The 12173-nt window shown below is 42.2% G+C and overlaps 1 protein-coding gene across 1 annotated transcript; it reads right to left on the minus strand.

The window, feature by feature from the left end:
• Positions 1-718: 718 nt before the first annotated feature.
• Positions 719-3314, minus strand: LOC128500970 (CARD- and ANK-domain containing inflammasome adapter protein-like). The gene has a single exon (XM_053470341.1). It carries the CDS (start codon positions 3260-3262, stop codon positions 917-919), a length of 2346 nt encoding a protein of 781 aa, XP_053326316.1. The 5' UTR covers positions 3263-3314; the 3' UTR covers positions 719-916.
• Positions 3315-12173: the final 8859 nt, after the last annotated feature.

The following is a 12173-nucleotide window of genomic DNA, read 5'->3' on the forward strand; positions in this document are numbered from 1 at the left end:
AGATTTTTTTTTAAGGCGCGACCAGGAAGTTTCTTCTCGATTAAAACGCAATTTGCAAATAATCAGAATTCTCTAAATTCATTACATTTTAACCCCTTAATTACAGGCCTAACGTTTCTCTTCCAGCAGGAGAACGTAGCGGGATCAGCAGAAAGAATCTGTCGATTGCTATGGCGATAAGACTTTTGCATTTTTCACAGTCTATTTTCATACAGTTTATGTTTAATAAATTATATTAATTATTTATATTTACAAATTTATGAAATCAAATCAATTATGGCGAGATGTGTTATTACATATAGAATGCTTAATCCATACATATAGATAGCTTTGTGGGCGGTGCTATGCAAAAGCAGGTAGGGTGTGAAAAAAAATGGTGCTAGTGGGTGGAGCTAAAAGCAATCCACACCAATTTTGGCTCCTGTCTACAGAAGGCCAGATCCTCGGGGGAGGGACCAATTAAAATATACAATAAATAATAATTTAATGTAACGGCAACTGTGATACAATGTCTCATCTGTATCCCTCCTGCTGCTGCTGGAGCGCAACTCCCATCACTCTTCTACAGTCACAAATGATTGATGATGATAACACTGCAAATCCATATACACCCAACAGCACAATATAATACAGCGAGAACAGACCAACCTGCGGGCCTAGAGCTGCTGTTCCTGTACTGCAACTCCCATTACAGCCAGTATTTGCAGGGCCTGGGATGTCAGCAATCGGTCGTGGCTGCCTGAGAATGATGTGAGTTGCAATCCAACAACAAAGCATACGACTGCAAGCTGCCAGACCTCGCATTTAACCCACTGGGTATCATTTCTCCATCTAAAGATAATCACAATGACAACCCGTAAACAAAATCTCCAAAGGGTATCGTATTTCCTGCGGTCAGCTGTTTTAATACGATGTATTATTTGATTAAGTGCATTTTCTTTTTCAGGAAGGTGACGATTTGCTGGTGGCTGTCGGTGGTTCCGGACTCCGCAACCTGCAGCGGTGTCTTCTTCAGACCGTTGGTGAGCTGCAAGTTGGCTTTTTCTCCTTGCGCCCACCCCACGAGCGTCTGCACCGAGGACAGGTGCCCGGCTCTGCACGCGCAGTGAAGCGGGGTGTCTCTGTTGTTGTCCAGAGAATTTACAGCTGCCCCGTTGTTTAAAAACAGGCCGATGAGGTCGCTGTGGCCGTGCTCAGCCGCCACGTGCAGTGGGGTTTTTCTCCAAACGTTTTTATCGTCCACATTTTTATTCTTTCCAGCTTTCATCAGCGCTCTAACTATGTCAGCGCTTCCCGCGGCCGCGGCGTAGTGAACGGGCGTGCAGCCGTCCATGTCTTTGGCTGTAGACCTTGCTTGGCTCCTCAACATGGCTTCCACCATCTCCACCTGTCCAGCGGCTGCGGCCACGTGCAGTGGGGTCTTTTTATCTTTATCTGTAACGTTGGGGTCCGATTTATTATTTAGAAGCAATTGCACCAGATCTCCGTTGCCGCCGTCAACAGCGAGACGCAAGGGCGTCCTTGAACCCTTGTCCTTGGCGTTGACGTTGGCTCGGTGGTGTAGAAGACGTTGGGCGACATCGAGGTTGCCCCTCTGGCTTGCGATATGCAGAGGAGTCACTAAGTCTTTGGTTACGGCATTCACGTTGGCTCCGGCATCAATTAAAACATCGACGATGTCTTGCTTGTTATGGAAAGCAGCCACATGAATCGGAGTTTGGTCTCCAGGGCCGGTGATATTAATATTCATCCCCTTACGGATGAGGAGCTTTGCAATGGAAACATTTCCTCCTTGGACGGCTAAGTGTAAAGCCGTGTTCTGATTTGGCGTCCGGACATCAAGATGGGCGCCCTTCTCGACCAAAGCCTGCGCGGCTTCGGGCTTTCCGAGTTCGGCGGCCAACAGCAAAGGCGTATATTCAATGTCGTTCCTGGCGTTAACCTCAGCACCCTTATCGACTAACGCGTTGATTATTCCGGACAGATTCATCTTGACGGCTTTAAATAACGCGGATATCATGGTGTCGGGAGACAGTCCTTTGGAATATTCCAGAAGTAACCCAAAAATGGCTTCATTGTTGGTACTAAAGGCTGCGTCGATAATGCCGGAGTCAACGGACGCTCCGTTTTCTAGTAATACTTTAACGGTGGCTTCATGCCCTGCAGAAACAGCGTTAAACAAAGCGGTGCGCCGTTTGTCATCAACAGCGTCCACCGGCGCTCCATTTTCCAAAAGCAACTTCACCAGTTGGCTATCGTCCTTCTCGGCCGCCATATGTAAAAAGTTGCGTCTGTTTTTGTAACGTCTGGCTTCCTCGTCCAGAAAGACCTTCAGTACTTTTCGATGATTGTTCCGTGCGGCCAGGTGGACGGCGGTTTGGGAGTCGCCATCCAAGCCGTAAATGTTAGCTCCGGCCCGGAGCAGAACCGCGACGGCCTCGGAATGTCCATTCTCAGAAGCTTTGTGCAGCGGTGTCCTCTTTTTACGGTCTCTGGCATCTACTTTAGCTCCTCTGGCGATTAAAAACTCGATGACGGGAACGTGGCCATTAGCTGCAGCCACGTGCAAAAGAGTTTCACCCAATGAATTTACAGCATTAATATCCGACCCCTTTAACATCTCCTCCAGAAGCGAGAGGTCCCCACTTTTGACAGCATCAAAGACTGAAGCTCCTTGTGTTCCTCTGGGTGTTCCTCTGGGTGTTCCTCTGGTTGTTCCTTTGGGGATCTGAGATAAACTACTCTTTCTCTTGTCATTAACTTCCCCATCAGGCAATTTCCTCGGGGTCCTTTCAATTTTGGGTAGAATCTCCCTTTTGGACGTTTTCTCCACCTTTTCCTTGGGAGGTTTCTTAAGATCCTCTTTGTCTCTCTCCAGCAAATATCCCACCAGCTGCCTTCTGCCATCTCCAATCATCTCATTCACCGTACTGACATATTGTCTCATGCTGTTATACAAAGGGGGCTCGATTTGCTTAAGACAAGGAAAGAAAAAAAGGCGACAGGCCCGCTCACCTTTAGACACCAAAATGTCCAGCAGCCTGGAGTTCTTCTCCGTTCTGGTCTTGTAATAAGACATTGCCACTTTTTTTCCCGGAGAGAATATTCCATGGTCGACGAGCCAACTGAGGAGATTATCCGGATTCTGGATCCCGTCTACAAGTTCTTGTTTTTTGGTCTTTAGTACCTCGATTGCGTAAGGATTTGCAAAAAGTCCTGTGGAAGGGACAGTTGGCAGCTGTACCATAGAGACAGTACTCATTTTAAAAAACAGAGAGCGTCCGCTTCATCTATGTTTGATCTCCTTGAGACCCTCTTCATCTACGTTTAATCTCCTTGAGACCCCCTTCATCTATGTTTGATCTCCTTGAGACCTTCTGGTCTTGAAGCTCATGATCTTCACGCCAATCGAGGTAAAAATCCAAATGTTTTTTTTCCAGATCCCGAAAAGTTCAGTCCAAGTCACAAACGTTCAACGCGTTCGCAGCAGCGGGTCAATACCTTTTGTTGGGAAGGAACTGTTTGTTTGCCGTGTGAGTGGAAGAAATGCACTTTGTCAAGATTAACAAACAAGCATCAACACCTTAGTTACAGTTGCTGTAAATACAACAGCTTAAGTGGTAGATTCCACCCAGACCTCTCCCAAAAGTAAAGGAACGGACCCGACGTTACATAAAGCAGGACTTGTAAAAAAAAGTCAAGGTGGGTCGGAGAGACAAAAATCATATAATAGTAGATCTGTCATCTGTCAATTAATGGAATAAATAACCGCAGCCTTAAAAATGTTATGAAAAATCAGAAATATATAAAACATATATTTGTTACAACACTCTTCTCTGATTAAAGTTATTTATATATATATATATATAAAGAATATTTAATAAGTCATTGGTGTAGCTTTTTCCATTGATTCCCTTATTGTATTAGTCTCTGCCACTTCTGCTGGGAGGCTCTTCCACTTATCTACCACCTTCTCAGTAAAGTAAAACTTTCTTACATCTTTACTGGAAGTCTATTCTAAATACATACTACCCATTCTGTAAAGCAGAGCTTTCTCAGTCGTCCACCCTCTAAATCAGGTTCTCTAGCTCTGGCTCTCCTTTTTTTCATTAAAAAGGTTCCTTCTTGCACTTTATTTATTCCCTTGGCATATTTTTAATGTTCCCATCATATCTCCCTTTCTCCCTGATCTAGGGTGTACTTTTTAAGTCTTTCCTGGTGTGTTTTGCTAATAATTGTTCATTTTCATTCGGACAGGATACATTTTTTAGATAATATTTCTAAAGAGAAATAATGGAACAAAATTCAACATGTGGGGCAATTATAATAGTAAGCAATGGCACCTGCAGCATTTTTAGTGAAATAGCCCAAATGTGCCTTTTTTCTAAATAATAAACACCAATCTGCCACTAGGTGTCGCTGTTTCGTCACCAAAAAAGGCTAAACTGGAATGAATGATTCCGGAGATAGCGGCCGCTGTGGCCACACTGGGCGCTGCTCCCAAACTGGATTCACTGTTTTTGAGAAGTTCTCTGGCAGAGTATAATCATTTAGCCAAGGAGGTTATATTCCTAGTATCCTTAACCCTTTATGGACACTGTTAGAGTAAGACGAGCAGAGTTGACAGGGTTAAGTTCCAAAGGGATCAAAGTTGACACTTGGTATGTGATGCCTTTGGACCCCATTTCTTACCATACAGCCTTATTTGACCTAGTATTTATTTAAAGTTAGGATTCTGTTACATCTCGATATACGACTGGTGATAACGAGGGCGCGCTGGCACTTTAAGGCCAGCAGCCGCCTAGTGACATAAGTGTGGCTGATAGCTGCGTATCCGCGCGGCTGCATGTTTCTTTCTTATGCCCTCATAGCGTGTGGCCGCACACTTGCAGTATATAGAGTGATGTCGAATAGCGGCCCACGGGGCATTTGCCCAGCGTGCCAGATGGCCGGTCCCTGTGTTGATGTATTGAAATTGTTGCATTAAGCAGAGCAAAGAATTGACTATGGATGAAAGCGCCTCCTTATTTTTTTTTAAGATCTGCAAAGCGATTCTTGTAAACTCAGAATTTACACGTGTTTGTGTGATTCATGGTCCAAAACCATGTTTTGAGAACCAGCTGCATAGTTCTGGCACGCGGTATGCTGCCTCTTAACCAAAACGAGCAACGAAAGACGTGCCAGACAAAAAATAATCATTTCCATGCTCTCTAAAATCTTTTCCAAACCGAAAGCTCGAAGTCAATGGTTTCTGAACCAAACGGGATTCTAGAACCAAGTCTGGATTCACTTTCAGGCACCATAATGCGCATGCCTATTTTTGGGGGTGCGATCCCACTTATTCGTACTATACATACGTAGAATATGCCCTGGATATCTTGTTGATTGATACATTGTAATCTCCCGTGAGCAGGACCCTCCTTACCCTTTGTTTCTGTCCAAATTATTATGTCATGGACTACTTGTTATGTCCAGTTGGCCCAATGTACAGCGCTGCGGAATATGACGGCGCTATATAAATCATTTAATAATAATAATAATTGACTTTCTGGCTGATTGGTTGAAACCTTATCTTGACGATTCGTCAGCGTCCCGGATTACATTCCTCATTTATGTCTCGTCATTTTTTGCTCCCTTATTTTTTGGAAGCCGCCTGATCCCCACTGGATCTCCCGTAACCTTCCAGATTCCTCTATAATGCAGAACATTATACATTTTTTAAAAATTAATAAAAAATCCCAACTCAGTGTGTTTGAGAAAGTCCGTTCTTTTTTTTAATTAAATCTACGGAAATATAAAAATGTTTTTGTCACAAAATTACTTTGTACCTTCCTTCTAGTTTGCCCCGGGCGGTAGATGCTCCGGTAAGGCAACCGACTTCCATTTACCCCGATATTTTCATTTTATACACATTCTCTGCTTAAAAAAATGTAGTTTCTTTATCAAGTCAAATTCCTCACTACAGTTCAGATATTTCTGGGGTTTTTTAGGGTGTTTTATCATATATTTTTATGGTATCTCCTCCTATTACGGGAGACAAAGGACATATTGTGCGGAGAATGAGTTATTGGTGTCGGTATGAGGGGAGGGGGGGGGACATTCTATGGATGTTCCTTCAGCTGCAATACCCTATTCAGAAAGAGCTTCAAGACGGGCAAAAGGACAATAAGTAGTCATTGGTGACTCTTCATAAAGATCTACTGTACATTCATTGCTTTAAAACAAACGGCTTCATGTGCAAAAAGCCTGTTATTGACCCGTTTGCTCTGGCAGCGGAATGTTTAAATTCCATGAATTCCAAATTCATTGTTACTGGTTTTGTTCTGATAATAATATATTTGTTCTGATATAATGTTAAGTGCATGAAAAATACTTGTATGCAACATGGTCACATATGTTGCCTGTTAGAATAGAAGAAGCCTGCAACTGACCCCTACTCCTTCTTGGTTTATTTACGGCTTACTAGATGAAGGTTTATACGAGTTCCCGTAGTTTCATAGAGTCAGTAGTTGAGTTGGCCTTCAGGTGTCTCAGTCCTATGAGGTTTAATGGTGTTTGAGTAAACTTACCTGCCCTTTGAGGAGTCAGGTTGATCTTTTCCATTTGGAGCTTCTCAAGCTTCTCTGGATACTCAACTCAAGTGAACGTTCTATGACCAGACAAGGTGTTCTTCATATCATAACAACTTGGGAGTTTGTAGCCAACCCCACTTGAATTGAGTCAACTACCTGAACCGTAGTTGGGTTTGCAATGGCGGTTGAGTGAATAGATAAATTACTAAGTTTAAGTCAACTAAGTCAGGGGCTTGAGAACGTCGACTCATCTAGAATTGGTCAGACAACCCTGCTAACTTTTTCCTGATCACATAGCATGCAGCCATATGTTAGCCCCGGTGTCCAGATGTCCAGTTCGGGCCTGCAAGTCAACCGTTTTGACCCAAAAATAAGTCATATTTCAATCTTCACCCAGTTTGAACTTACCTGCCCTCAAGGAGTCAGGCTGATCTTTTTCCATTAGGACCACTTATCAAGCTTCACTGTCTACTCAGCTCAGGTCCACTTGAGAATTTCCAGTCAACCCATCTTGAATCAAGTCAACTACCTGAACTGTGGTTGAGTTTGCACTTGAGTGAATAGACAAGTTGCTCAATTTTGAGTCAACTCAGTCAACGGCTGTCACCTGTCGGCTAGACACAAGTCGAAGCTTTAACAGCAGATCCAAATAATTCCATATCTCCGATTCCTCCTGGTTTGACGCTGGTTTATCAATTTGCTGCATTTAACTCAGGAGCAAACCAGCACGGAAACTTTTAACCCCTTAGTAAATGCGCCATACTGGATATGTTGTACTTTATAAGCTGTCAAGTCGCCGAGCTCAGTTATAAGGTGATTTTTTTGTGCTCAAGATGAAAGACGACCAAAGAGAAACAATGTTCCACGTCCCTGCCAAGCACCAAATGCCAAATTAGCAAAGAGAACAACAGATCAAAGGCAGAGGCTCAAGGAACGACATTATCTGGCAAGATTCACAGCCGTATTAAAGACGACAAACAACGCAAACAAGGCTTGTGTGCTTACAGCTCATAATCGCAGACTTAGCCACCGCTGCCGTTCTATAGATCACATGAAGATACCGTATTTGCTCGATTATAAGACGACCCTGATTATAAGACGACCCCCCAAAATCTGAATATTAACTTAGGAAAAAAAGAAAAAGCCTGAATTTAAGACGACCCCCAAAGGAAAAAAGTTTTACCAGTAAATGTTAATTCATGTAAACTATTTTTTTTAATAAAAGCTATGATTGAGAAAAATATTTTTTTTGTTTTTATTTCTTGTATTTTCCAACCTGTCCCCCAGTTACGCACATCTGCCCCCAGGCTTGCCACTCCAATATGGCACTGTGGCCCATGATATGCCTTTTAACCCTCTATATGCCACTGTGCCCCATGGTATGCCTTTTGACTCCCTATGTGCCACTCTGCCTCCAGAAATGCCTTATACCCCTATATCCCATTCTGGCATTTAGGGGGTTAAAATGCATATAATGGGACAGAGTGGCATATAGGGAGGTATAAGGCATTTCAGGAGGCAGAGTGGCATTAAGGGAGTTAAAAGGCATTGTATAGAGCACTCTGCCTCCAGAAATGCCTTATACCCCTATATGCCACTCTGGCCCGGCAACACAGCAGGAAGCACCGATAAGTGTGTGTATGATGGGGGGGGGTGAGACAGGAGGATCCAGGTCCCCTGCAGCGGTGCGGGGGATCTGGATCTTAGTCTCCTAATCAGACCTCTATTTGAGGTCTGATTAGAAGACGACCCCGATTAGAAGATGAGGGGTATTTTTCAGAGCATTTGCTCTGAAAAAAACCTCGTCTTATAATCGAGCAAATACGGTATTCAGGTCTCATCTGTCTTTCTTCCATGCACCAAAATTCACAAATTCAAGGCCATCGTTCTTTTTCTAGAATCTGTAGAAATTTTAGTAATTTTTTTTTGGCTATGTTCTCGTTGGCTTCAAAAATTCTGGCTACTAGTTGCACGTGTAGATATGTGTGTCTCACGTGTCCCAGCGCACGCACGCATGCCTACATGTCATACAATGAGGCGGAGAAAGAAAATAACTATTTGCAGAAGAAAGGCTGCGCGGACCAATCAACAACAATCAGCGACTTATAGATGAGAGATAACTTAATGGGGAGAAATAAGCATATTATGAGAATAGGAAGTAAAGATCTTTAGGATATTGTGGATGTAAGATATAATTATGGGTTTTGTTACTTAAAATTGATAAAATAAGAGAATAAAACTGCTGATTTTAAGTATAACCCAGAAGTGGTTATTTATTTTTACCCCAGGGGTAACTCAGAATTATACTATTAACCCCCGGTGTGGGTAAAAAGCAATGAATCTCTTTTCATATAAATGTTATCTCATCCTGTTTATGTCCGTTGGCTTTTCGGTTAAACTTTCTTTAAAGTCATTGTTTGTAGCGCAGGCGGGGAATATCCTTTGTTTATACGGAATAGGAGGCAGGCAGTCCGGGGATAACAGCGGAGGCAGGAGACCAAGTCATCATTTTAAGGACAGGCAGGAAAATGTCAAATTTTGGGCAAAAAAGGGAAATGAGACCTCTGGACCCCAAACGCTCTCTCTCTGCTATTTATGTGACAGGCGTTTAAAGCGCGATTGTGACGAGTGTATAGGTAGCCTTTGTCGGTCGTGACAATACGGTAGCGCTTTTCCTGGAAGCCTTGACTTGTCCTCCAGATGTTATCTGCCCCTGGAATACAGGTTGCCGGCGCCTGCAGTAGCTGTTAACACATGCCCTGCCAGACTTCATTTTTACCCGCCGTTTCTCGCTTGTTTAGGACAGACAACGATCTACACCGAAGTGTAGAGGCTGGTAGATGAATGGAAAAGCCTCCCAGCAGAAGTGGTAGAGGGTAATACAGTGAGGGTATTAAACATGCATGGGATAGACATCCGGCTCCTGAATCTAAGACGAGACCAACGACTGATTAAGGTTTGAGTCTTTACAGCAGGAGAAATGGGCAGACTAGACGGGGGCCGAATGGGGCCGATCTGCTGTCAACTTCTATGTTAATAGAGGGCCCTAGGCATGTCGGAGATACGGCAGGTTTGCAAGAAAGGCAAAAAAAAAAAAAAAAAGAGAGGAAAAGGCCGTTTCCTGCAACAAAAGCTGAAAAAACGAAACCCAGGAGGGTGATAAATGCTTTTGCGTAAAAATCCAGAAACAGAAAGCGTTCCACCTGCAGCTGCGATCTACGAGTTACGCGACGCGAGGAAACCGTTCATTAGCTGCCGCGGTTCATTGTGTTTTAGGATTCGGTTTCGTGTTACAAATGTAAATTTCAGATTTTATTTCTGTAGACATTTCTCCCGTCTAAGTCCTTAGGATACATATTAGTACATAATAATAATATAAAAATATCTAAAAAGCTAGGAACGCTGGAGAAAAATGTCTAAGTGGAACGGCACCTTTAAACGGCCTAGCCGGCTACTGATCCTTAGGGAAATAGGGAAACACTTTTTTAGCTCATTGGAGCATAGCTGCCAACAGTCTCAAATTTTGGGAGACACTTCTAACAACTTGGAATATGTCCAGGTTGTCCCCACTTATGTTTTCATTGTAGTCACAACATGACCCAAGGTGAACGTACAGTTAATTTACAAATGTTTTCATACCGTATCAGCAGAAAAGATTGTAAAAAAAGACTTTTTATCTTTTTTTAACGTATTTAAACCTGTTTATGACACAATAAAACGACAGAGCCGAAGCCCAAGCCTGTTACACAGAGAAGCGTAACTTTACTTTTATCCATGTTGAACACCACCTTTTAAATTTTGATTTAATAAGATTACTAAAAAAAAAACGCAAGCTCTGCAGGAATGATTTCTATTGGTTAATTGTTCCCTGTTCTTTTTAGTAACCCGCATTTTTTTTTTATGGAATTATAAAACACTTTAATTAAAGAGTAAAGTAAAAACTGGTTTTGTTGTGAAACGCCGAGCCCGTCGTCACATAGCCGTGCTGTGTAAGGGAATCTCATATGAAAGCGTATTAGGACAGCTAATCATACTTTGCGGTAAGGGCGAGCTACGAGGAATCAGTTCAAAAAATGCTACTATTCAGTTTTTTTGGCATCCGGGTTTGGAACGAGAAAAGCAATCGTTATAATTAGTTAGTGGTTTGGAGAACTGGATGTGCCTGGGAAGGGAGTCATTGCGCAGAGGAAGCAATCAGAAAATTAAAGGGAAATTACTCCTGTGAGATAAATATATGAGAAGAAAAATGAAATAACCAAAAATAGCTCCAAATCGGCTTGAAATTTTTTTTCCAGCATTTTTTTATTGGTTTTTTTTTATGTTTTTTTTCAGCATTTTTTTATTGTATTTTTTTTCAGCATTTTTTTATTGTATTTTTTTTAAAATGTTTTTTTTTCCAGCATTTTTTTTAAAAAAAATTTTTCCCCAGCATTTTTTAATTGTTGGTTTACCAAGCAAGGCTCCTGCAGAAGATGTTTAGAACTCTACGTCCTCCCTTAAAACATTAAATGCAATTTATAATGTGTTACAGAAAAAAATCTCAGCGTTTTCTCCTTTTATTAACTTTCTCTGGATGTTTAATCACATTAAAAAATATAAAAAATGTATTTTATGGCAACAACCAATCAGTGCTTTCTTTTGTGTCACATGGCAATTAAGCGTTCCTTCAACAAAAAAAGTACAAAAATTCCCCCATCAGAGTCAGTCGGGGGGGCTTCCTACCGGGGGGGGGGGGGGCAAAATTCCCGATTTTAATTTATTGGGCATAAGCCTGCTTAACAACCAGCAGTAATTGTTTAAATATTCAAGCACTGGATAGCGCTCGCTCATTTTAATCATTTGTGAAAAACATTCTCCTAAACGATACAATTAACAGGAAATCAAAATTAAAACCGACAATTAAAATGACCCCAGCGGGAGGAAGTTGGCAGAGACTGGAAATTATTGCAATAATTGTTTTTTTTTTTTTTTTGTAAGATATGTCTTTACCAACGTTTCCTGCTCAAAGAACACGGGTGTCGATCAGACAGCGGAAAACGTTTCTTTTAATGACAGCGACTCTTGGGATCCGAGTGGACAATTGGTCGGGCCCATGAAGTTGAAAGTTTATAGCGGGACTCTAAAATTAGATTTTCATTGTAACAAATAAGAGAATATTAAAGATTGTCTTGGGGTGAAACTTTTTCAACAGGTACACTTGTTTTTAGCCAATCAAAAATCAGAAACTGAAAAAAAGTGACATTTGGGGAAGTCACGTCACGTGACTAGTGATTTAAATGCCTGAAAGTACTCACACATGATTTGTTTCTGTGGGTGTTTCTAAAGGGCATGGACACCCCCTACACAGAAGAAGATATCTTTTTCTCTAGAAGCCCGGGGTATCTACTTGCCTTGTGAAGAAAGGAGCCATTGTACTCAAGGGCCACAGGGGAAACTGGATCCCCAATCATCCATTTTTAGGGCTGCTCTCCCCACATGGGGGTATGTAGCCCCTTCCTTCCCTTCCAGGCTGAAGCATAAAGGAGGGCTGGATTTTTTGGGACTCCCCCAAAAGGAAAGACTCATTGAAGGCTTCAAGGAGGGATGGCTGACAAAATAGTC

This window comes from Spea bombifrons, chromosome 6 (genome assembly GCF_027358695.1).
Source record: "Spea bombifrons isolate aSpeBom1 chromosome 6, aSpeBom1.2.pri, whole genome shotgun sequence".
Taxonomy (NCBI): domain Eukaryota; kingdom Metazoa; phylum Chordata; class Amphibia; order Anura; family Pelobatidae; genus Spea; species Spea bombifrons.

What these genes read in the sequence shown, in the direction of transcription:
- LOC128500970 (XM_053470341.1), bottom strand. Translation starts at nt 3,262, where the DNA reads ATGAGTACTGTCTCTATGGTACAGCTGCCAACTGTCCCTTCCACAGGA.